The sequence below is a fragment of the Gymnoscopelus braueri genome, assembly GCF_963280865.1.
Source record: "Gymnoscopelus braueri genome assembly, chromosome: 18".
NCBI lineage: Eukaryota > Metazoa > Chordata > Actinopteri > Myctophiformes > Myctophidae > Gymnoscopelus > Gymnoscopelus braueri.
The window spans coordinates 35657401-35683891 of record NC_137618.1 but is presented as its reverse complement, the minus strand read 5'-3'; the positions used below and the strand labels follow the sequence as shown (position 1 = coordinate 35683891).

General features: G+C 39.7%; 2 protein-coding genes across 4 annotated transcripts in view; both read left to right on the top strand.

Annotated features, from left to right (window-relative positions):
- Positions 1-5079, top strand: part of kcnh7 (potassium voltage-gated channel subfamily H member 7) — a gene marked incomplete at both ends in the record, with an annotated part of 48824 nt that extends 43745 nt beyond the window's left edge. The window contains 3 exons of the mRNA XM_080456712.1: positions 113-269; positions 2145-2328; positions 4798-5079. Of these exons, the coding sequence (XP_080312838.1) occupies positions 113-269; positions 2145-2328; positions 4798-5079 (623 nt within the window). The remainder of the gene's footprint in view (positions 1-112; positions 270-2144; positions 2329-4797) is intronic.
- Positions 5080-8132: 3053 nt separating this feature from the next.
- ifih1 (interferon induced with helicase C domain 1) lies at positions 8133-26154 on the top strand. 3 transcript variants are annotated; one of them, XM_080413054.1, is made up of 16 exons: positions 8133-8666; positions 9431-9605; positions 9886-10011; positions 11143-11208; positions 17504-17727; positions 18639-18849; positions 20204-20421; positions 21156-21257; positions 21366-21489; positions 22096-22311; positions 22432-22688; positions 22801-22950; positions 23060-23221; positions 23309-23502; positions 24541-24634; positions 25089-26154. In XM_080413054.1, the coding sequence occupies exons 1-16, from the start codon at positions 8232-8234 to the stop codon at positions 25284-25286; spliced, it is 2952 nt and encodes a 983-aa protein (XP_080269180.1). In that variant the 5' UTR covers positions 8133-8231; the 3' UTR covers positions 25287-26154. The 3 variants fall into 3 exon arrangements, with proteins under 3 accessions (XP_080269180.1, XP_080269179.1, XP_080269181.1); XM_080413053.1 differs by having other exon boundaries at positions 17501-17727; XM_080413055.1 differs by lacking the exon at positions 11143-11208 and having other exon boundaries at positions 17501-17727.
- The last annotated feature ends 337 nt before the right edge of the window (positions 26155-26491 follow it).

Genomic DNA, 26491 nt, shown 5'->3' with positions numbered 1-26491 from the left:
TTTCCTGTAAAGATGAATTGCATTCTATTTCAGTCCTTGGTTGGTTTAGTGATTACCTTGCTGTGACCCACATGTGAGGTTGTAAAGCACGTATGTTTGCTTCGCTCACCAGATCTGTGCGGTGATAAATGGGCTTGTGAAAAGCCTGCAGACTACCTGGATGAGTCAGCACAGTTGCAGGACCTGGGAGGGGAGGACAATTCTGCAAGTGAACTCACATATGGAGAGGTGGAACAGCGCTTGGATCATCTCCAAGAGCACTTGAACAGGTACAGGTCTTTTCTTCTGCTTTCCCCCAGTAATGTTACTGTGTGGATGGAATCTGCTGTAAAGTTTTCAAGTGGCTGCTTCCTCTTACAGTATATGTGTCAACTTCTTTTTGCAACACGCAGACCTTTGATGCTCAATTCATTGTCATAAACAACTTCATCCTTGATTGAACCTAAATTTAACCACTGCATATAGGAGCACGCTTTTTGAGCCAAAATTCAACCCCTGCATACAGTATGAACACGTCTTTTTTCTTTTGGGAGTAGATGTTTTCATGGGCCCCTTGAGTTTTTTTTGTCACCTCATGGCTGAAATAATCTCCAAAGACAGACAGCTGAGAGGCAGGCAGGCATGTCTGAAACATACCCTGAAGAAAGGGTGCAAGTCCACGAAAGAAACAACAACCTATCACACATTCTGGTTAAGTGCGGTCCAATCACAACATGCAAATAGACAGACAGACAGACAGACAAAAGACTGACAGACAGACAGACAGACAGACAGACAGACAGACAGACAGACAGAAAGACAGCAAGGGGTATTTTTTAGCAGGAATTATCACAGTATAAAAAGACAACACCGGTGAGAGGCTGAGCTCAGATTGTTCTCCATCTTCTCAATGAAGACCCTGTATCCACTGCACTCAGCCTGACCCTGGCCGTTCACACTGTCAGAAGCTGGCTACTTGCGCATAGAGGATCAGCAGTGATTCTCTGCCACTCCAGCCAAATGAAGAGCATTGAGCGTTAATTTATCTCAGACTCCCAGGCGGTTGGCGTAACCGTCTGGGCACCTAGACTGGTAATCCAGCCTGACAGCGTGTCGAGGGTTCGACTCCCGATCCCGACGACCTTTGCTGCGGGTCAAGCCCCCATCTCTCTCATGTCAGTCTTTTTTTTTTTATTATCTCAGAGTGTTTTTACACTCTGAGATAAAGTATCACACAGGATTTTGCAGCGTGGTTCTGTCCACTTGCCAGTTGGATAAATTGTAGATCGTCTGCTACACCTGCACTGAATGCCTACTGTAATGTCTAAATGTGCTGTGGGGGTCAATAATCATGACTCAATAAGCAAACATTGCACTGACAAAGCAGAGGAATAAACCAGGATAAAAATGAAACTGACAGTCTTTGTGTATATTAGACAGGGTAATTCAAAGATTATTCAGCACTAACACATTTTGCCTGATGCCTTAAATATAGCATTTGGAGGAAATCTAGCCATAATTAGAGCGAGAAACACGCCACAATAAATGCTGGATTCACACCACCCACTGAATATTCATTATCGCTCCTTGCAAGAGCAGTAGCAATAGTCTACTATGCTGATAGAATGCATTCCAAAGGCTTTACCAGGCCTTATAGTTACATCTTCAGTGGTATAACGTCAAGGAACATAAGCTCCACCTAGTGCTCAATGGAGCACACAGATATTGAAAAGAATGGATACAGAAAAGAATGGATGCAGAAAAGAAAGCACGATTGAATTCGGTGTCATCATTACACTCCCTCAGGTACAGTTTAACCACTCTATTTTATGCTTTGGCTATTCAGAATTAGCCAATCTACAAGCTCACAACACATCATGATGCGTTGTGAGCTTGTAGATCTGCTATTTTAGAAAAAAATAAAAATATCTTGAAAAATCTTATTAAATCTCCACTGACACAAAATCTTTTCAAATGGGGGTCTGTGGCCAAACACATATCAATTTGATTTTTGGGGGGAGAGCCACTGCGGTCTAATTAGCTTCGCATTCTTCCAATCTTCTATTTCTCTCTCTCTCTCTCTCTCTCTCTCTCTCTCTCTCTCTCTCTCTCTCTCTCTCTCTCTCTCTCTCTCTCTCTCTCTCTCTCTCTCTCTCTCTCTCTAGGCTGGAATCTCAGATGACATCAGACATTCAGACTATTCTCCAGCTGTTGCAAAGACAGTTGACCGTGGGCCCTCCAGCCTACAGCACTGTGACTTCCAGCCCAGACTACCAGAGACCTGCCGTGAAGGTGCAGCCTGTCACTGCTATGACTACCAGCCATTTTTTCAGCCATACAGCAACACAAGTAAGTGGTTTGATTTGATTTTTATTTGGATCTCTTTTAGCCCATTGGCTAATCTTCTTAGAGTCCGCATTTTAACATCCAAGTATTACAGCATATAGTAGTATAACAAATACAACTTCACACACACACACACACACACACACACACACACACACACACACACACACACACACACACGCACACGCACACGCACACACTCACACACACACACACACACACACACACACACACACACACACACACACACACACACACACACACACACACACAGACACACAGAGGCATGGTATGTGCCTGAATACAGTACACACAGTCACATACTCATCTACATAATTACAGTACTACCAGTACCCTACAACTTACTGACAGTACAATACAATAGTTGAATAGAAACAAATATGTAAAAAATGAATTAATTGTAAACAAAATCAATAAAAGATTTAAAGGTAGACTATGCAAGTATGTCTGTGTGGTGTGGTGACAAAACAGAGAAAGTGTGTTGTTAAACACCCCCCCCCCCTCTCTCTGACAGACATCAAACAGGTGGCTGTCTTTGATGCATTAATTGATTAGCGAGAGCACTAACAAGCACAGAACTAGTTTGACACTGTTATGGCCCAATCAATCAAGTCAGCGCACAATCCCTTTGAAGTTCAGAGGGATCAATTAACTGCCGTCCCGGGAGAGGCGTCCCTGTTTATTGAGTTTATTGAGTTTATTAGGATCCCCATTAGCTGGGGTATAACAACAGCTAATCTTCCTGTGGTCCACACATAACATAAAAACATGACATTCCACAAGACATTATAGGAATATGACGTAAAAAAAATAAAAAGTAAATTTTCCTTCAAACATTGTGACTTTCAGATACATCATATGCAACTTTTTCTCCGATTCCCCATTGCCTTGGAAAGAAAAGAAAAATAATTATTATAAATGCCTACCTTCAATTCAATTAAATTCTGTGCCCTGATGAACATAAACAGCGGAACAAAACCAAAATACAGCTAGTGGGGTGTGTCTTTCTGCAGGAAAACACACCAGCACAATAATATAGTGACTGATAAAGGGAAATGACAGCTAAAATGTTTATATACATATTGTATATAAAAATAGGCTAAAAGTTACACAGTTGACCTTTAAAAAAGCAGGGGGAAAAAGCAATCCTGCAATCCAATATACTGTCCTTGGGTGAATTATTGTAATGAATTCCATAATTTAACAGTCCTGAAGATAAGATATTTTTGTGTCTTATTTTTATGCTAGCCTGGTCTTTATAACAAACTAATGTCAATGTGTCCTTGATACTAACTGGCTTTAGAAAAAATGTTAGAATTTTTTTAATTAGTGCAACAGAATGTTGTCTCAAACACTCAGTACCGTGGGCCAACCCATTATACTGTGTAGTTCACTCATGCCTATTTCAAACCCACATCTTAAGACCATTCTTGCTGCATTATTTAGTGTGATCTGCTTTCTTCTCATATCTCTGAGCTGCATTGCCCTACACTGTACAGCAATATGTGACTATAGATTAGAGTCTAATGATTAGACTATGAGATATTACCCTATTAGAGTGTCTTTAGATAGAAGCCCTGCAATTCGCTCAACCATTCCGACCATTTTCATCACTCCTTTAGAAAGATCATAGTATGGGCTGTCCGTGAGATTGCTTTGTATTTTAACTCCCAACTTCTAAAACCTCATTGATTTGAACACCACCATACGGTATGCCCCAACCTCTTCCTCTTTCTTGTAGTGCATATAACCATATGTTTTCATTTTATTACTGTTTAATACCAATTTATTGTTCTCCACCCATTTGACATCACTTTTAAAATCATTTGCCAAGTATTCACGCCACTGAGTTTGTGAATGAGCTACTGCAGTGATGGTTGTGTCATCAGCGCAACATATGCACATTTGACTGATTGCTCACTCTTTTCAGCAGAGATGAACCTCACCGGACCATGTTACAGACCCACGAAAAATCATATTTTGAAGTCTGTTAAAGCCAACTTTTATTTTTTTTGATCAGACAGGCGTCCACAAAGGACAACATATTTATCTACAGGTCACCGGAAATTACTTTTCTATGGCTGACAACCTAATTATTGTTCTCATGCTGCCTATCTGTTACACCATGCAGTAACAAAACATTAAGAATTTTCTTTTTTGTTCTATTAAAAGTCAAGATCAATGGAAAGTGCCTTGATTTTTTTTCTCAAATACTAATGAAGCAAAGGATCTCATCTGTATTATTTATTCTTACTTAAAATGGTTAATAGCAGGGATCACTTTATAATGAAGCTTAGCAGTAAATGCATAGCAGTGCAATGTATTGTGAGCTTGTAGTTCTGCTATTTGAATAACGTTGCATAACTCGGGCTTTACACTTTGTTTCAAGTTGCTTATGGTAAAGGTGGCTTCTCACCTGTATAATGTACCTTCTGCCCCCGTCTTCCTCAGGGTCCTGACCTTAAACCGGAGAGGACCCAGATCCATCAGGAATCCAAAGACTCTCAGCCTCACATGAATGCAGCCGTAGATGACAGCCTTACAACACTGCTTGTGCAGAGACACGTGCTGCCCCAACATCAGCGGCAACAACAACAACAACATCCACATTCTGAGTTGATCCTTCTTCCAGTTGAATCATCGTCAGTCTCTCCCTCTTCCCCATCAGACTCCAACGCTAACACCGTGGGTCTCCTTAGACCTGTCTCAGACCCAGGACCACCAAGGCCATAAATCCCTCAGCAGCACATGTTGAAGTGTTCTTATATCTGTGTCGTATTGCTGTAATTACTGTACACAGCAAAATCCTCAGGGTTCATTTAACCATTTAAGCCCTATGCTTTGTCATATGACGATTAGCAAAACATGTTTGCTGCCTGTTTTTGAAAATGTTTGACATCTTTTGACAATTGCCCAAAATAGGGGAACAAATTAACTCTCAACAGTTAAATGAACACCGAGGATTGTACTGTGTAGCTGCATTATTTTACCAGCATGCTCACACAGAGATAATTATTGATGATTTGCTTGATAATAGATTTAAGTCTTTTTTGTTATCACATATGGAATAAGGACTGTTGTCTGCAGTTATCGATGTAACAACAGTGTTATTATGCAGATGTGAACAATTTGCTGATGTTTTGCTATTTGCCTGTCTTCTCTGAAGTATGACTCAGGGGTTATGGACTATTGCACTGCAATACATACATAAAGTACTGTAGTTAATTCCTTAAACTATGTGCATTATAATTGCAATCATATGCATTATTCATGCACCCTTGATGTTACAGCCAACAGGACATCATACCTACTTGTCAGGGCATATAGGCTAACATGCATGTTTGAGCGTTTTCTCTTGCATGTTATCCCTGTGCTATAGGCCTTTGGCAAGCAAGTGTGATGATGGCCTTTCTAAGGCAGTAGTTTTATATTTGTAAGTTTCTATTTTGCACTGCTTATTGGGCCCAAAATGTAGCAAACATTAAAATGAATTAGTTTTGCCCAATCCTTTTTTTCGTTATAGGATGCATTTGTTAGAGGGGTATTATAATTCATCACATGGAAACTGAACATTAGCACATGAGCAGACCGACCCATGGGTCTTGTGCCTATAACCAAATCCATATATTATGTCATATCTTCAGGTAGAGGTAACCATAACATGAATATGTTTCCCTCTAATGTTTTCATTGAAGATGCACATTATTAGATTACAATCTTGTAATATAGCCAGGTGTAAAAAGTTGTAAATGTGTTTTTTTTAATCATCAAGAATGATATTAGAAAATGGGTGTGTCATGCAACATAGCACATAAGTTGGTTCTGTAGCTGTGGGAACAATAAAAATAAAACAAAATTTTACCTGTATTATCAAGATTTTATATGTATATGATGACAAACTGACAAGCGTGTTAGTGTATGCAGTTGCCTCATGGCATCTAGATAGATCAGTATTTCTCAACCTTTTTTGGGCCAGTGCCCCCATCCAATATCCAGGTCCCTTACCGCCCAATTTACACCCAATTAAAATGTAACCTTTACTTTTATTGTGTATTATATAATATACAGTAAATTATATAATTCAGAAAACCTCTAATCAATTTCCAAATATCAAGTTTTACATTAAACTGGACTGTTACAATAAGATTATTATGTAAGTATTTGCCTACTTCCCAGGGAGTGATTATAAGTACAGTATTGTAAAGTTATATGGATGTCAGGCCCCTCTCACAGCCCTGAATGGCAGGGCTGTCATGGCCCTGTCACAGGCCCTGTCATGTTACCATGGTACCATGTTACCCTATCACAGGGATTTCAGGCCCTGTGACAGTGCCTGACATCCCTGTCACACAGTGCTGTGAGAGGAGCCTGGTGTGACAGGGAATGACATCCCTGCAGCCCTGTGACATGATAATGACACCATCAGTCAGTACTATCATGGTCAGTATTAAAGGAGAATTCCGGACATTTTAAGTGTTATCTTTGATGTGTCGTTACTCACCTACCGACGTAAACAGTGGCATTGTTTATTTCCAGTTATTCCCCTGTCGTCATATTTTCAACCCCCTCCGTTGTCATAATGGGAGCGCTTGTCATAGGGAAATTCGTCTATTATAACCGATGCAAAGTTATTTTTTTCTCTACTACTACTCATTGTGGAGTCTTATGATAGTCAAACATGCAGTGAAAGTTCCTGAGAGGCTACCGCTAATGACGAACGAGCTAACGCTAGTTGCTTGTTTCTCAACATGGCAACACCAAGTTGCCAGGTTCTGGGAGAGAAACAAGCAACTAGCGTTAGCTCGTTCGTCATTAGCGGTAGCCTCTCAGGAACTTTCACTGCATGTTTGACTATCATAAGACTCCACAATGAGTAGTAGTAGAGAAAAAAATAACTTTGCATCGGTTATAATAGACGAATTTCCCTATGACACGCGCTCCCATTATGACAACGGAGGGGGTTGAAAATATGACGACAGGGGAATAACTGGAAATAAACAATGCCACTGTTTACGTCGGTAGGTGAGTAACGACACATCAAAGATAACACTTAAAATGTCCGGAATTCTCCTTTAATGGTCAGTATCATGTCTGTATCTGTCAGTATCACGGTCACTCAGTATCATGTCAGTATCATGGTCAGAATCTACTGTACATGCAAACAACACGTCTCATCGTGACAAGTTGTTGACTTGTAGATGTGTTCTTTACGGCAAGCAACACCGTCATACAACTAAGTATGAATTAGGCTTTAGTAGCCTTTCCAGACATGCTTCCACCTGTGCAAACTTTGTTCAACACTTACAAATCTAGCCAATCTTCCATCATCATCCCAATAGAAAACGTGCAACTACACAGTTCAGAAACCAAGCCTCATTTGACCGCAGAGTTAATGAGAAAAAGAAGTCTAGGATGAAATGAAGAAAATTGTGCACTTGAATATATGAATAAACCTGCCCCCATCCCAGAGAGAGGACCTGCAGTAAATTAAGGTATCATTTATTTATTTTTAAATCTCTGTCCTATTAAAAACAAATAATTAGAGTCTGAATTGATTCAGAGTTAACATGTTTGCATAACAGGTTAACAGCCATTACTTATAGCCCTGTTTTAAGCTTTTTATTTAGGCATATCTATGTGAATTCTACTGTATTGGGACAAGCTCTCTTGGAGTTCTGTCTTCTAGACGACCAAGATGTATCGCACTACTGACATCTAGTGTCCGAGTAGGACACATACACTTATATTTGTGGAGAAACGAAACTGAAACGATTAGAAAACTCTGGAGTCACAGTCACGGTGTATTCAGCGTACTATAGAGTCTACACACTGTAACAGTCCTGTACAGTTTATCGTACATGTTGTGAATTATTAGGTGATTCACGATGGCATCGGATGATGACAACGCAGTGAAAGTAAATCTCATTGACAGCGTCAGACCGAGGTTACGAAGACTCATCCAAGTCAAGCCTGTTTTGGATCTTATGCATTCTATTGACAGTGAGCAGAAGGAGCGGATCCGGAACGAGGCCAGGGATGGTAACACAAATGCAGCGGATTCCCTCATAACTATCGTCATAAAGAAGCCACATAAAGACGGCTGGTTCAGGGAGTTTGTCGACGCTCTGTCTGCCGCAGGTTGTCATTACGCAGCTGATTATGTGGAGGCCAATCTTCCAAGCCCCAAAGTGGAGGCAGATAATGATTACTGTGTTCGACTTATTGAACTTCTCTCTCCTAATCTTTTGGACATGAAAACGAATGATGTGTGCGAAGGCTGCTGCTCTGAAGACATTCTCACCCAAGAGGACAGCGAAATTGTAAGTTGTGAGAGCTTGTTGTTGTGTGATTAGGCTGTATCTCGCGTTGTCAGCAACCCTTAATTTTAACTCTATGTCAGCACAACTTGCTTATCAAGTTATCAAAGTCTATCTTGAGAGGATACGGAAACGGCAAGTGCATGCGTGTGGCAAATGACCGGATACGGAAGGCGGACTCTAGGCTAAACCGGAACACCGTTTTTATTATGATGAACTCAGGCGAGGTGCGAGAGGGGAGGGGGGCGGTTTTGAAAGAGGGCAGGGAGGGAGTGACTCTTTTCTCATGCCAATAAAAGCCCTTTGAATTGAATTGACTCTTTTGTATGGCTGTTGGAAGGACATTCCACATTTTGGTGACATAACAGTAGAATGAATTTAACACAATTTTTGTGCCGAATCTGGGTTGAACGACATCAGTGGATCTGGATATATCTGATGATGTAAACCAAAAAAAGAAGAAAAAAGTAGGATAGGTATCAATTTCCCCAAAAGCGTTGATATCAAATGAAAAATAACAATACGTTTCATACTTTTGATGTCTAAAAAACTAATGTGATTAAATGTTAAAATGGCTTGCCACATGCAGAATCAGCTTCCTGATCTTGGCTTTGCTCAAATGGGCTCTAATGGATAGTTGGGCACTAGTCAATTCGTCTTTGCAGGCATTGACCAGAAGATGGCAGACTAACATTGCACTCATGTTTAGATGAGCAACTTGCTCTGAATCTGATGGCATACTAACTTATGTTCATGTTCTAATCTAGATACTTGCTGAAACAGCAAACAATGGAAATATGAATGGAGCTCGTGAACTTCTGAGAAGAATTGTGAGATGTCGGCCAGGATGGTTCTCCACATTCCTGGAAGTTCTGCGTAAAACGGAGCACCTAATCCTATACAACGATCTAACAGGAGGGAGTCCTTCCAATGACATCCAAGGTATATTCATTCAGTAGAGATCAGAAGGAATGCTACTCATAAAAGTTTCATATTTTATTTATGCATAAGTTATCGTTACTTAAAATTGTAAACTTTAACTGTGCTACGTATATTCAATTTTATTTCACATTAGTACAGTGTTATGTTATAGTGGTCACATCAATTCAATGTACATTGAACATTGAGCCATTGACCAAGCTGTTTTAAATAGGAAAACAATAGATGATATATAAATAAGAGGATTTGATATGTATAGTGCGTTCGTGCTTGCGTGTCACAGGTGAGACTGATGGCCCGTCTCCGCTGACAGATGAGGGTGAACTTGCGAGAAGTGACGCTGCAACAGAGGTGGGAGAAGGCTGTTCTATCCTACAGGAAGAGTCACTGGACGATAACACAACAGAAGGTAATGCTGAGGTTGGGCTCTGATGGAAGAGGCTCACTGTTGTTGCATATCGTCGCTGTCGGGTGGAAACCTTGTATGCACAAAACACATACTTTTCAGAAAATGGAAAAATTTACCTGTGTTTCCAATGGATCCAATGTAGTTATTATTTAGTCATAAGCTCTTTGGTTAGTGCTTTTCATTGGCTCAATATTTATACACAGACACAGTCCCATTAAGACCTGAGGCGATTCTTAAAAAAAAAATCTAAATCCTAAAGGTCCTTACACACCGGCGAATATGCGAATATACGCAAAATTCAGACTCGTTCCGAATAATTAAAAGACGCTTTTTCGCTTCGCGAAACTGATGTGGACGCTTGCATTGACTTTATAAGATTTAAAAAAAAAACGTATTTATTCGCATGAAGAATTCGCCACCTAACAGTTTTTTTTTTAATCGAAACAGTTTTCGATTAATTTTTCGATTAATTTTTCAAAAATAGCAGATCTACAAGCTCATAGTGCGGCACTCGGTGCCGCGCTATGAGCTTGTATATCTGCTATTTTTGAATAGCCAAAGAAATCTAAAGTGACACAGATGCGTTCCAGGTCTTAATGGGTTAACAGACAGACTTAACCACTTTCACCTAAAACATTTTCAAAAATAGAATCTAGAAGCTCACAAAGTGTCACATCGCGACACGTTGTGAGCTTGTAGATCTGCAATTTTTGCTATTTTTTTGTGACACTGTAGTGTGACAAAGTAGGGCATTAATACAAAATTAACAGCCACAACAAGGACAATACAATATTATGTAGGATACATTTGAATAACGTGTCAAATGTAATTGTGACTCCCTGACAACAGTATAGCAAGATTCGAGTGCTATTAAGTAGTAATTACAGCTGCATGAATACAGCATATTTATTAATCAAAATCATGAAAAATATGCAATGTGCAAAAGAAACCAGAGGATGGTGCATTTGAGTCAATCAATGCATCTTACATGAACTGAATGTCATGGAATCGACTTTAGAAGATCATTGTTTATTAAGAGTTATTTTAAATCCTCCAGTCAACAATGGTATCAGGATCTAAATGTTTTGTGTAACGGTGAAGTATTAGTTGTATACTCTCATCTCTTTTCAGACCTATACAATGAAGAATGTGTTGAAACCAGGCAACTGGTAAATGGCTTGGATCTTGCAGAACCAGGTGGGACTGTTAGTGATTCATGTACAATATTCACTGCTCGATTGCTTCAATATGCAAACCAGTCAGGAGTAAAAAAAGAAAAAGTAGAAAAAAAGGTGATTAGGGAAAAAAATAGCAGATCTACAAGCTCATAGCGCGGCACCGAGTGCCGCGCTATGAGCTTGTATATCTGCTATTTTTGAATAGCTTCTTCTTGTGCACATTGATTTTGCAGTGTGCCGACAAAGCATGGCTGCCCTTGTTTGCATATTATAAATATAGCAGATATACAAGCAGATATATAGCAGATATACAAGCTCATAGCGCAGCACTCGGTGCCGCGCTATGAGCTTGTATATCTGCTATTTTTGAATAGCTTCTTCTTGTGCACATTGATTTTTGCAGTGTGCCGACAAAGCATGGCTGCCCTTGTTTGCATATTATTTTGCATATATCTATTGTGGTAGAGAATGCACCTTGCATGACTTTTTTGTTGTTGCCTGACCTCAGCTTTTCAACCTCTAATTTCAGCCATATCAAGCTCACCTGCTTTACTACAAATGTATTTGTTCCTGAATCACTCATTCTGTAAACGATAGGAACCACTTTTGTTGACAGTTGATTCACGCGCATCCAAACACATACAGTATCAGTATTACTCTTTCGCTTTGAATAGGCATAGGAAGAAAGTCTATGATGCCATAATGACACAGTGTGGCCAGCATCATTCTACCCAGAGAGGACATTATCCCTGGACCCTTCAAGGCACAGTTCTCTTTCGCATCGAATAGGGATGCATCACTTCTGCTTTGAGTAAACACTCATCACTTTAGTTTTGCTTTGAGTAGGCACTTATCACTTTTGCTTTGAGAAGATAGACATCACTTTTGCTTTGAGTAGGCTAGGCAGGCATCACTTTCACTTTGCTAAATGGCAAATTTCACCAAAAAAGTGTTTTACAATACCATCAGGAGCTAAATGTTTTGTATAATGGTGTAGTATAGTTGTATCTCTCATCTCCTTTCAGACCTATGTCTGTATTTGATCACATCTGACGCACAGCATTCATAGGATGAAATATAAGTCTTCCTCTGTTACGTTACTCTTTGATACCATGGCCATATTCTGAAAGCACTGAATCATGACCAGATGTTCAAGCAATTAACTCTCTTTGAAGTTATAATATTATAGTAAAAGGCCTCATCAATCTAAGAGCCTCATAATATTGGAAATATGAAAACAGGAAATAACAGTTTGACTGACACAGTTATTTCAGTAGTTTTTATTTATCTTTACTTCACTCTGTGAATGCTGCCAATATCTGTTGAATGATTTAGAAAGGGTAAGTCAAAAATATGTCAAATATACAAATCGGTTAGGAAAGCAAGCTTTGAAACAAAACCCTTTAGCCCTGCTAAAATTGCAAAGTCTGTCTGTCTGTCCATCTGTCTACCACTTTGGCCCCAAAAAAAACATTTCATAAATGCTCCCCAGCACGTGGACCCAACTGGTTTTGGTAACCAAATTTCCTTTCCTCTAGCGCCACCATTAGGCCATTCTACTTGCTATATTGGAATTTGATGAGTGCATTCACTCCCCAGGCGATGCACCCAATTGCATCTGATGACACCCAAAGCCTTTGTTCTAGCTGTTAGACATATCCTCTTGTACAATAGTTGCATCCAAATGTAGAGAGGATTGCCAGAAACTCGCTGAGTGCATTCATGGTCCACATACGATGAACCCTAACCAGAGTGTCCCCATGATGTTCTTCTGACGCTACCCTCTGGCATTATACTGTAGGCTGATAATTTGATCAGTGCAAACAGAACAAACAAATCAATAATAATAATACAAAAACAAAAACTAACATAGAATAAGTCAATAATTTTATATGAATAATAAAGGCAACATATGTTATGCATATCAAACAAAAATGCACAAATATTTTATGGGACTTGAAAAAAATGCTGATGACAGCAGCACTTGATCAAGTTTCATGTACTGTATACATGGTTGAGATTTCTTTCTTCACTGTCAGCTGGAAAGGCCTTGTCAAAGGATTTGTGTTTCATCAGAAGTCCATGTTACCCTGGGGGCTCCTGGGCCTAAGACTGCCTCAGGTCCCCCACCCCTCAACACACAAATGCATGCCGGTGCCACAGGCAGAACCAATGAATGTACGCCTTCACACAACTGCCTGTCTATTTGCATTCATAGGAAACAAACACAAATAATATTCTTAATTTACATAATTAATGGTTAGGTAGATAGCACACCTTACAGGATTTACAAAACACCCATACATTGGAATGGGAATACACAGGAAGAACAAAATAACCGGTTCACATACAATACAAATCACATGCACTCAATCATCTTTCTACGTTTATGCTGGGCAGCTGTCCTTGTTTGCGATCCAAAGCTAACTTTGACGCAAATGCCACTCAGTGACTCAGTCTATGACTGAGTAATACATTATTGATGTATTAAATACAATGACATATACATTTATATAAATGAACGTAATATCATATCATCAATATACTTTAGGACCGTCATTGTTTTATTTGTATGTATAGCCTATTTTCGAAGTTGTTTATCAGCACGGACGAAACGCACCACCTAAATTTAATCCACCTTTTATATTTTCTTTAATGAGAATATTTAGGTTGTATGAGCCAAAGGCATAACATTGTGATAGACAACAAAGGACCGTCATTGTTTTATTTGTATGTATAGCCTATTTTCGAAGTTGTTTATCAGCACGGACGAAACGCACCACCTAAATTTAATCCACCTTTTATATTTTCTTTAATGAGAATATTTAGGTTGTATGAGCCAAAGGCATAACATTGTGATAGACAACAAAAATGTTGTACAGCTAAATGGAATAACACAAAACATACACAGACATAAAGGACGTTCTCATCTTGTACAGTGCAAAGCAAAGGGGACAACAACCAGTCAGTATAGGACCTCTGTAACAGTTAGATAATGACATGAGCGAGCTAGGGTGCTTTAAAGCTTATCCTAGAGCAAAGGTGGGCAAAATCGCAGAGATAGGCAAAAATACAGCAAAAGGTATTTTTGATACAAATTACAAATACAGGATCGAAAAATATATCACAATACAAATACAAAATACTGGTCTGAGAAATGTATTTGAGATACAAATACGTGTTTTGAAAATACATTTTAGCAATGATTAGAGAGATGAATGATTGCCAAATATTAAATTAATTGCCTATGTCAGAATTTCAAAAAAATAAATTGATCATTTAAGCAGAGGGTTTTTCATGGCGTTTGGAGCAGGAAGCCAAAATGTTACCCACTGGGTGTGAGATTGCAGGCCAGAGTTACCTTGTTATCGTTGAAAGCTAGACAAGAACTATGACATGAGACTGAATGCACAATCCTGCACAGACCTGCACTGACACCAGGATACTGACACATAGCATCACAAATAATCAAATATTGGGCTTGTATATTATATTTATGGGTTATGCTGCAGTAATGTAAAAAAAAGTATATGTTACATGATAACGTGATTTTCACTGTCTGTGAATGTAGATCTCACCAGCCTTGAAAAACAGATATACTGTACAGAAGGTCAATCTTAAAGACAGGCTTGCCTACCCCAGCTCTAGCAGTGAATATAAAATATATACCCCCACCACCATCATTCTGCCTAATAATTTAATATTTCCATTGAGACCATTTTGGTCCAGTTTGGTGTAAGGAGCAGTACAGCCTCTAGGGGCCACTAGCACACTCTTAGTTTTACTCATGTTTGTCTGTCTCATCATTTTGAGTATTATCTATTGTATATCTATTTATTTCATATGAGGAAATAGATTCCTTACTCATCTAAACTTACGTCGACATAAAGAGCATCATATTACCAGCTTATAACAAACATGGTATACCGTATTCAATAATGTTGCATTCCTTTGACATATTTCTTTCCACTGTATTTTGGGTGCTTGGAGTTTGATTTAGACTTGAGATTTATAGTTTACAGTGCCAGAAAAAGTCACATGAGAATGGACTTTCAATAGGAGCGTTTCTCCAGTCTGCCGTGTTAATCTCCTGAATATGTTCCATGTGTGTAACATGACAAGCCACATAACTAGAGGTTAAAGAGTACGGAGCATAGCCAGGCCTTTCAATTGCAAACACATGCTACAGTAACTCCATGACGCTGAATTGTAAACTAATCTAAAGGGAATGTTTAATGCCAATACAGACAATTATGTGCTTCACAGCAACATTTTTGCATTGAACTCAGACGACATTAATACAGTAATGCCTCGTTTATCCCCACCCAAGTGTTTGGATAAGGGTGTTCTTTATAATGCGCTTTAACAGTACAGCTTGTAAGAACTAAATCCTGCGATTATCCTCTATTTGTTCATAGTTAACGTCCCGCTAACACCAAAACTCTTCCATTGTTAAGATAGTGATAGTTCAGTTTAAATTGTGTTCATATACTCTAGCTCTGCTTTAGACAGAATCAAACTAAAATATTTCTGGAATCCTAAGTGAAACTTACAAGTCGGTTAATGACACCAGGGATATGAAAACAAACAGGAGACAGGCAGGGAAAGCTCCGGAAATCTAAATCACTTTTTGTGTGTGTGTGTGCGTGCGTGCGTGCGTGCGTGCGTGCGTGCGTGCGTGCGTGCGTGCGTGCGTGCGTGCGTGCGTGCGTGCATTACCAAAAAAGTGGTTGCATGTGTGTTCTGCAATTGTAAGATTTGTGTTGGCCTTCTTTGAGTCTTATTGAGTTTCAATATTCTCAATCAAACAGAACAACCGGCCCTGTGGGTTTTCTGGCTTATATTATTAATTATGGCTATTAGTTGAATTTCCTCCTTAATAAGTTTGGGATCTGGTAACTGTTAATAAAATATCAAGGGTCCACAAAGCCCACTGTCTACCTCCTATTGAATTTAGGTCCTATCTCCCCACCTCCATTAGCTTTGTACTGCAGTGGTTCTCAACTTGTGGGTCGGGACCCCCAGCGGGGTCCCCACATGATTTTGGGGGGTCCCCAGATGACAGTGAAGTGACAATTTAAGGACTTTTAAGACCTTTTCAATACCTAAAATAAATAAATAATAATAATTGCAAAAAGACCATTACTGCAACAAAAGTAATCAGCAAACTATACTATAAAAACTGGTCAAACATTGGCCAAATTGTCAAATAATATAAGAAAGAGGCAAACATTTTGAAAATAGACGATCTTCAAGTTCACAACTGCTAGCTCACAACTGCTATTTTCACAATATTTATCTGTGGAACCGAGTCAAACTAAATGTAATGTCTCAACTCCTACATTCCAAGTGCTTATCAGGATCAGGGTGTGTGGGTGTGTGTGTGTGGGGGGGGGGGTCCCCAGTTCAAACATGATTATTTTGGGGGGGGGTCTGAAAAGGTTGAGAACCACTGTTGTACTGTATTACTGAAGTGTAGTTTCATACAGCTACGTGAGACAGCACTTTAACCTCTGGCATACCAAGTCTGAGGCAGAGCTTTAGCAGCTTTGTGCACTGAAAAACAACATATTTGTGCTCTGAACGCATAACTGGGGGAATTTGTACCTGAGTGAATGGGGCTGTAGAAAAGGGACATTTTAGTGGCAATTAGAATAGTTCTTGGCCCCCCATCTTACATGTGATCTCATTTGAAACTTTGTACTCTTGTGTACTTGTATAATCGTCGCTTCCTGTCGGGCAGGAAACTGTATCTCCATATTTAAACGTTTTGTTTTCTCCCCCCCCATAAATGAATGCCTTAATTCGTCATACTACAGTGTCACACAAAAGTAGCCGATATACAAGCTCATAACGCGTCAGGAGGACGCGTCACGTTTTTTTTACGTGAAAGTGGTTAACGTTTTATAAATATTTAACGAAAGAAAAGTAATAGCAAGAGCTTGTGACTAAATAGTAACTACACTGGGTACATTGGAACACCAGGTTCTTTTTTCCATTTCCTGAAAAGTAACAGTTTTGGACATATGAGGTTTCTGCTAAACAGCAATGTGCAGCTTCAAAGGTGTTCTACTGAGACACAACAGTGTTTATAATAGTGATTTTAAAGTGTTCAGTGGATACTCTGGGCAATATGACTCAATAAATAATTTAAATACCTTGAGTTTACTAGGAAACCAAAACCTCAAACAGTGACAAGCAAAGCTTTTCTTGTGCTAGGAATGTTGTAACCGTTGCCTTACTGTATACGGTAATTGCAGGTTGCCGACGTGGACATTGGTCTGAAACCTCTGCTTTGCTTTGCTTTGCAGAAGAAACCAACACCGCAGCCATTGCTGGAAGTGCCAAAAAAACAGACATTGTTCTTCGAGATTATCAGCTGGACGTCGCTAGACCCGCCTTGGAGGGAAAAAACATCATCGTGTGCCTGCCTACAGGAAGTGGTAAAACCAGAGTTGCTGTCTATATTACCAAGGAACATCTGGATGCCAGGAAAGGGGAGGGACAACCAGGGAAAGTGGTTGTTCTGGTGAACCAGGTACAACAGGCCAGCGTCTTTCACAGATGACCTCTATTTATATACTGTACTACACTGTATACTGGCCTATTTAAGTTCCTTTGAAGATCCCAAGCCATTTCTGTGCTTCTCAGTGAATTTAAACCAGTGGTCCGGCTCACCACAAATTACATGCCTTAAGGTTTAGATACTTGTATCCTGTTTCCTTTTGTTACCGTTTGGCACCGACATAGTGCTCAGCGTTGGAAAATCACTGTCAGTACTTATCCCAATTCATATTAAATCGTTTTCCCAGACACTGCACTGTAATGTGTGACCGTGCCTTAAAATAGTGCTTTGGGGGGACCAACTTGAGAAAGATCCCCTTTAAAAAATCATTATATGGATTTATAGCTTATTGCTGGAAACATTAGAAAAGAACACATTTGTAGTATTTTTCTTGGCAGAAACGGGAGTGCTCTCCCGCTGAACCTCCTGAAATTGTAAATATTCCAAATTATTGTACGGCCAATTTGAATCCCTGCCTCAAACAAAATGTCTGTTTAGATACACATCTGTGCTGCAATGTTGTCAGTAGAGTCTAAACAATTTATTATTTATTATGATCATGAACGGTTTTCAGGCATCAATGAACTTCAGACTTTATATACAGCTGTTGTACTCGGTTATTCATTGGAATGTGAGTTAACTCAAGTTATACTGTACGTCATTGCAAATTATTCGTAACTGTCACTGCCCTCGGAGCTACAGTTATACTGCCATTTTGACCATTTTCTTTTGTCTTAAGCCCTATATACATACGACAAATTTTGAAAATAGATCCTTTTTTATTGGAGGGGGGGGGGGTCTTCACATACAGTATAATGAAATACCCAAAATAGGGACACCAGGGTTAATGTGGTTAAACTAACACTCATTTTGATGTCCCACAGGTGCCCCTTGTGGACCAGCATTATAACAAAGAATTCGGGCACTTTCTGAAGCACAGCTACAAAGTGGAGAGAGTCAGCGGAGATTCCCAGTGCAAAATCTCTTTCACAGAGATCGTGAAGCAGAATGATGTCATCATATGCACAGCCCAGATTCTAGAGAATTACTTGGAGAGAGCCAATAGCGGAGAAGACGAAGGGATCCAGTTAAGCGGTGAGACGTTACACTACGATTTCTTCCTTTCAGTTTCCACATGATACAGCGAGCGTCAAGCACAGCAACACAGAATGGAATGATATGACACAGCTTAACCATTCACGCTACACTATCAAATAGTGTTCATTTAACTCTGAGGGTGTGCAGATGGAACCAAATGGACCCATAAGGCTCCAATTGGTTCAATTTGTACACACTCAAGGTTACATTAACACTCAGGATTTTACTGTGCGGTTGGAATATTTCTGTGTGGCTTCAATTTGGTTAATCACACAATATGCATTATACACATGAGGGGAAACACAACAAAAGGGCCATCTCGGAGCCTGTCCAAAACATGCAAATATTCAAAGAGATATACTCATCTTTCATTTTGGGTTAGCACTAATGTATGTGAATAAATCAACAGACAGGTAATACCAAATATATTATTTTAATCCTGTGGCGTGTCGAGAACATTCTTCAGTGCCGCTAGTTGAAGCCTATCGGGCCTTTGCCAGAGGCATTGCCAGGTTTTGGAGTAGGAGACAAACAGGAGGACTCGCAACATCTCCCCTGACAATAAATCTGACAGGATCTTGTCAAACTCTTCCGGCTCTTCTGGTCGTTCTCGCTGGCACTCAACAGTCCGAGGTGGAATAGCCATCTCAGTGGAACATATGCTGTTTGTTGAAACGCCTGAGGGCTTTTTTTTCTCTCTTTTTTTCCTATCCGCTAGCTTCCAGACCACATGTCTGTTCAAGCCATCAGTGTACGTCTGATCATATTCACATGAGAGCCTCGATCACCGCATCACACGGACGCATTCCAAACCCAACATTCTCCCTCTCTGGGGATGCATTTGTACCATTCTGGTTAAAGTCGTAGTCACAAATTTGTACACTTTGTCACCTTACACTGCGTTGCGAAATCCCTGCTGTTTCAGAGTTATTTTTTAAGGGAACGGTCTCTGGTAACTGTGGTCGTGTGGCTTTAACTGCAGCGCTACGTTCCTAGAAAAGAGATGGTTTGTGTGGGAGGACCTCTCAGGCATAGGGATACTGTAATTTGTGAGTGAAAATGAACCACCTCTATATTTACTTTAAAAACATTAAAGAAATGAAAGCAGGGTTTTGGATGCAGGTAAATAAACTACCAGAGTGCCACTGCTATTCTTAACTACTGTATACTCTTGTCTGTATTCATCATACATATCTTGGTCCCTCTGTTCTGCTTTGATTTATAAGCCATCTTATGCAATCTCAGAGTTTTTTCCATCTATAATGGAAATATCTTATACATGCCTGTAATGGTTTGTGGAGAAAAAAAGTGGTGTTACCCCATCAGAGTGTAACATTTCTCTCTCCTGTAGATTTGACGCTGCTTGTGATAGATGAGTGTCACCACACTAAGAAAGGAGGAGTCTACAACCACATAATGATGCGCTACCTGAAGCAGAAGCACAAGAATTCCAAGCTGAAGAAGGAGCAGAAGGAGCCCATGCCCATTCCTCAGATCCTGGGTCTGACTGCTTCGCCGGGCGTCGGAGGGGCCACCAAACTGGAGAAAGCTGAGGAGCACATTCTGCGTGTAAAAATGCTCTTTACCACGACAAGCATCCCCCAATCTCATCCCCTCATTTGAAGTCATTCGAATGCCTTGCTTACTGAAGCTCTGCCACGCCCTCCTTGCCTTATTCGTTTAGCACCCCGATTGCCCCGCCAAGCTGTTTCCAATGTTCCACATGGCCCCTGCCTGCACGCTGGGCAGCCATAAAGCTCACTATGCCTGTCATACTCTTTTTACCACAATGGGAAAAATTGAAAACAGCTTTTTTTGGTTAACCCTTTAAGACCGAGAACGTATCTGTGTCAATTTGAGCTATTCAAAAAATAGCAGCTTGTAGATCTGCTATTTTTGAAAAATCGTGAAAATTCGTGGCAAAATCTTGGATTACATATTTTTTTAAAGCGAACATTTGTAAAATATTTAGTTCCAGGAACCCCCAGAAGCAAAGATTTGGAGTTACAAATGTCTGCCGAAAAAAAAATCTAATATTTGCACAATTTTTCATGATTTTTCAAAAATAGCAGATCTACAAGCTCATATGAGCTTGTATATTTGCTATTTCTGAATAGCCCAACGAAATCTAAAAATGACACACAGATGCGTTCCCGGTCTTAAAGAGTTAAACTCTCAGCCTGACACAATGAAGTAGTGTACAAATAGTAAATTTCTCCCCAATAGAAATGTGTTGTTAAATTTTTGTTGGAATGCACGTGTTTTGGATTGGTTTGATTGTATCTTTGTCTCTCTTTTGGTAGATTTGTGCAAACTTGGATGCCTGTAAAATCATGACAAGGACCAATGCAGAGAACACACAGAAACCATTTAAGAAGGTTGCAACTGTGGAAGAGAGAAAACAGGTACACTCATTTACAGTACCCGTTACATAAGCATCATCAAGGAGCTTTTCTACTCTGATACAAATCACAATGTTGTTTTGTTTTTGTTTTGTTTTTCGTTTCGTTCAGGATCCTTTTGGGGATGTAATCAAAGTCATGATGAATGCCATTCACACACACGCAGAACTACAGCCTACCTGTGACCTCGGCTCTCAGATGTACGAGCAGTGGGTGGTCCAAAAAGAACAAAATGGTAAGCAGCAACTTGGAACGTGCGAGTCTCAGCGCTGTGTTACAGCTGGGATTAGTTTAGATTAGCTTCACATCTTGTTACCAGCCGTGACAGCGTGCCTTGTGTTGTTTTCAAATAGTGAGTCTTGAGTGTGAGGTGTTTATGTCTGGAGAGATCTTGCCACAAAACCTTACAGGTGCATAATGAAGGCCAAGTTCGAAGATGGGTGTGGTCCGAGCAAGGACGCCATAAGTAAGGGGTCAACAGATACTGGCTAGTAGATACAGTTAGTTTCCATTAGCACTACATGTTAGAACGTTCCAGTACCTCCTCAAAAACTGTTTTTGATGATACTTAGTATATGTATAATCAATACTAACATAGGTTAAAAGTTGACCATGCGACCATGGATTGTTCAGCTATAGGAATACATTTGGCACAGTTTACCTGTTTCACCAAACTAACTTCCCTCATGTATCATGTATTCTATTGCACCATACACTACACACAGATTTCATGTTGCGGCTGGTGTGATCCCATCGCAAGATAGCCTGTAAAGTAGTGTAATCAACATAGTGTGATCTGGCATAATTTTTTTTTGTAAAATAATCTTCCTTTCTCTTACAGCCGCAAAAGAAGAAAACCAGAAAGTGCGTGTTTGTGCTGAGCATCTTCGGCAGTACAACGAGGGCCTTCAACTGCGCAACACCATACGCATGTGTGATGCGTTAAGTTTCCTGAACAAATATCAGGAGGAGGAGATAAAGAGAAAAGTGGCCCCAGAGGAAGAAGATCCCATACACATTACAGACACTGAGAGATTCCTCTTTAATTTATTCAAAGGTACTGGAATATTCCCAATAGATATTTCTATACCAGTAAAATATCAATAAAATAGTTATGTTGGTTGTTCTCAATACGGTAACATGGGGCATTTTAACTTGTCTCTTTTATGTTCTGCAGAGAACAAGGAGGAACTGCAGGATCTGGCAAAGATTCCAGCTAATGAGAATAAAAGCCTGTTAGATCTGAGACGCATCATTTTGCAGGAGTTTACCAGCAGAGAGAACGCCAGAGGGATCATTTTCACCAAGACACGTCGCAGTGCCATTGCTTTAAGTCAGTGGATTCAGGAAAACCCCAAATTTGAGGAGGTTGAAGTCAAAGCCTGCTATGTCATTGGAGGAGGGGACCAGAGTGTTGTTAAACCAATGACTTCTGTGAGTGTGCCTTTGCGAATGCCACTTTGATTAAACATTCCCTTTGTGTCTTGTGCCAGTGCAACATGCTTAATTGTGTGACGCTTCTCTCCTTAATGTTTGTTTTAATTAGGCAGAGCAAAGGGATGTTTTGAACAAATTCGGGAATGGGGAAATCAACTTGTTGATTGCTACCACAGTGGCAGAGGAAGGCTTGGACATTCCACAGTGCAACTTTGTTATCCGATATGGCCTAGTGACCAATGAGATAGCTATGATTCAGGTCTGTGATGATGGTTGTGGTTCTTAAAACATACTTGTCCAATATATAGTAAATGTATTAAAATATTACACTATTCTCTTACCATTTACAATGTCATTAACTTTTGTAGGCCCAAGGTCGAGCAAGAGCGGAGGACAGCAGTTACACTCTGGTTGAGGTGGAGGGCTCTGGGGTTGCTGAAAAGGAGTGTGTCAATGAGTATCGTGAGAAAATGATGTTAAAAGCCATTGACAAAATCAAGAACTTGAATCAAATAGATTATGACAAACGGGTATGTTCTTCTGTCGGTTACGCTTTCATCATTTCAATTATTTAAAAGTTAAAAGGGATTTTAAAAAGTTTTTGTTTCTTTTATTAGATCGAGGACTTTCAGATGCAGGCTATAATGGAGAAAATACTGCGAGCTAAGACGAAGACGAAGAAGCAGATGAAGAAGGAGGGTCCATCTAAAGTGGCGTTTAGTTGCAGAGGCTGCAACAAACATGTCTGCACTGGAGAAGACATCCAAATCATTGACAACATGCATAGAGTCAATGTTACGCCACAGTTTCGGTACGAATTGCAATTCTCGGCTGATATTTCTAGCTATGTTTTACTTGAACCCTAGCATCCTTATTCTGGGGGGAATATTCTGTGAGCTAGGTAGATCAGCTATTTTCAGCAAAGATGTTAAGTGAGTGTGTGTGTGTGTGGGGGGGAGGCTAATGCATTATCATGGTAACGTGATAATGTTAAGGCAACTCTCCTACCGGATCAATACTGTCAGGAGAAGGAGTGCTCTACTCAAGGAGGAGTCTTGAGGAATAGTCTGTTATAGTTTAGACTGAGAGAACAAGCCCAATCGATGGTCTTTAAGGGCGGATCCAAACTCAGCCGCACGGATTTGTGCGGGGCTTCCTATTGCTTCACCAATCTATGTCCCCGCCTCCCCTCCCCCCCCCCCGCACCAAATTTAGAGCGACGCCCCTCTGCACTCTGATTGGTTAGGAGATAACAAGGTCCTAAGACCATCTCCTGCATGGCTCCCCCAGGCTTTTTTTCTTTTGTAACAAAAAAAAAAAGCATGGGTTTCCAAGGCTACTTATAGTTTAACTGGGTGCAGATTCTTGAGGATATATACAGTGGAAAGATTATCTTCACTCTCTTCAGTTATTTCTTAATTTATTTTTGATAGGTTCACAGCAGCAGCAGACTATCTAGAGAAACGAACACGTTTCGGCACGTCAGACTTCCTCAGCGTTTCAAACTAGTTTCTCTAGTCTAGATAGACTGCTGCTGTTGTGAACCTATTAAAAAGAAATTAAGAAATAATTGAAGAGAGTGTGGATAATCCTTTCACTATAAACATGATAATGTTACCATGTTACATCATGTGTGTGTATCATGTCAGTATCATGGTTAGTATGTCACTATCTTGGTCAGTATCATGCCAGTATCATGGTTAGTATGTTACTATCTTGGTCAGTATCATGCCAGTATCATGTCAGTATCATGCCAGTATCATGTCAGTATCATGTAAGCTTTAATATTTGGAAATCGATGACAGCAATCACCAAATCAAATGGCATAATAACAATCATCCTTTTACAGTGAACGTTTCATTCAAAGAGAAAACACAACCCTTCAAGAGAGGTGTCTGGACTACGAAGTCAATGAGTTCATAGCATGCAAGGACTGTGGACAGGTAACTAGCTACATGCACTATGATCTTTATACAGTATATATGTATGTACTTGTTTGTCTTTGAAATTGTATGACTTGCTTTGGGAAGCCATAGAGAGGTCTTCTTGACCTCCAGTGTGGTCAAAACTTGGGGGAAAATAAAAGTCAATTTATTAAAAATAATACATTCACTTAAATCACAAGATTGCAATTACCACAATATATTATAGATTGTGTTATTTGAGGCCACAGCTCCTATTATGTAGTGAATTTGCAGTTTAGTTCAAAATGGCACAATGGAAATTGAGTACTTTAACAATACATGGCAACATAAACATCAGTTAATATTTGTGTATATGTATGATAAGTTAAGATATTGAACTAACACCTGCCAGCTGTTAAGGAGTAGTCTGCTTACTGTATTATCAAAGTGATGTGTCCACTCCAATTGACTAACCTCAAATCTTCTGTTGCAGAGGTGGGGGTCAATGGCGCTGTACCGTGGGCTCGAGTGTCCATGTCTCCATGTCAAGAATTTTGTGGTGACATTCAATGGCAAGAAGAACAGCAAATGTACCAAGTGGAGTGAGCTTCCCATCCAGTTACCTGCCTTCGACTACATTGCACATGCCAGCCAAATGGTGCAAAGCTCAGAGGATGAAACAACAGAGTAGAAGGATTACAGATGGCTTGCAGAGGTTCAGTTATGTAGCGCACTGGAGACATTGCTTTTTTCTTTGAGTCTTTCAGATCACTAATGCTGAATCAGAGGGCTGTGATTTAATACAGTATACGCTGCAACATCCTGAGTGTTAATTTAACTGTAAAATGTACTCTTTGCCATTTATTCTGTGCATTACCCAAATATTTATTCTCAAACCTTCTACAATATGAACCTTTTCAAGATTCAAGCTATTCAAGAGGGTTTATTTGTCACTCACTCTGACAAGTACAAACTGAAATGTTGGCGTAGCATGCTCCGCAGACTTTGCTGCTAACAATAACAATAGAAATATATAACAACAACAAGATTATACTGGATTTTATATATACACACACACGCGAACGCTATCAAATAGTACAGGTTAAGAAAAGACAAGTCCTCAATTGGGAGTGTACAGAATATGAAGGGAGAATAAATTAGTTAACGGATGTATAGAATAATAAAGACAATGTATCCTCTGTTGTGAGCAAAAAGTGGTGTAACAGATAGAAGGCGTTTGACCTGGAGGTTTATTTTTTTGTGTGTCTTTGAAACCTGTCTCTTTGCAATTCTAAACAGTTGTCAACAAAATTATGTGTGTCAAATGCTACGTGCCGATTTAATGAAAAACAATAATCAGGAAATGCACTGGTAAGAATAAAGCTACATCAAAATGACTGTGATCATAAATGACATCCCACCACTCCCCTGTGTCATCTAATGAGAGGAGTGGTACCTCTGAGCCTGGTGTTACTGTTCGCCAGAGTGCACCTGTCACTGCCAGCATGCTGACAAACGGCTGCTGGTAATTTTCCATTAAAAGCAATTGTATTTGGGAATTGGTCGTGATTATTTATAATTTTTTTCTAATATGTGTTTTGACTCAGAAATGGGCATCTGTCAGAATACAGTGTCAGTATGATATTATTGTATGTTGAATTTGTGGTGGCTTCTGTGCATAGCTTTTTTTTTTCTCTTCTTTTTTTGTTTTACAGTCACTGAGCCTTTGGACCACTAGGCTACTAATAGTTATAATAACATTACATTATGACCACTTGTGGATTTTTACCACGTGTGGCTACAGTAGACCAGTGGTATTGGTGAACTTAACTCCACTGCCTGCCTCCATTAATCTTATGTTATAAAAAGAATGTTTTTTAAATGAATGTATAATAC

Bases quoted from the DNA above. Each gene is read 5' to 3' on its own strand.
- ifih1 (XM_080413053.1), top strand. From the start codon at position 8,232: ATGGCATCGGATGATGACAACGCAGTGAAAGTAAATCTCATTGACAGC. The intron at 22,312-22,431 runs GTACTGGAATAT...TATGTTCTGCAG, and splicing joins CCTCTTTAATTTATTCAAAG to AGAACAAGGAGGAACTGCAG. The intron at 22,689-22,800 runs GTGAGTGTGCCT...TGTTTTAATTAG, and splicing joins TTGTTAAACCAATGACTTCT to GCAGAGCAAAGGGATGTTTT.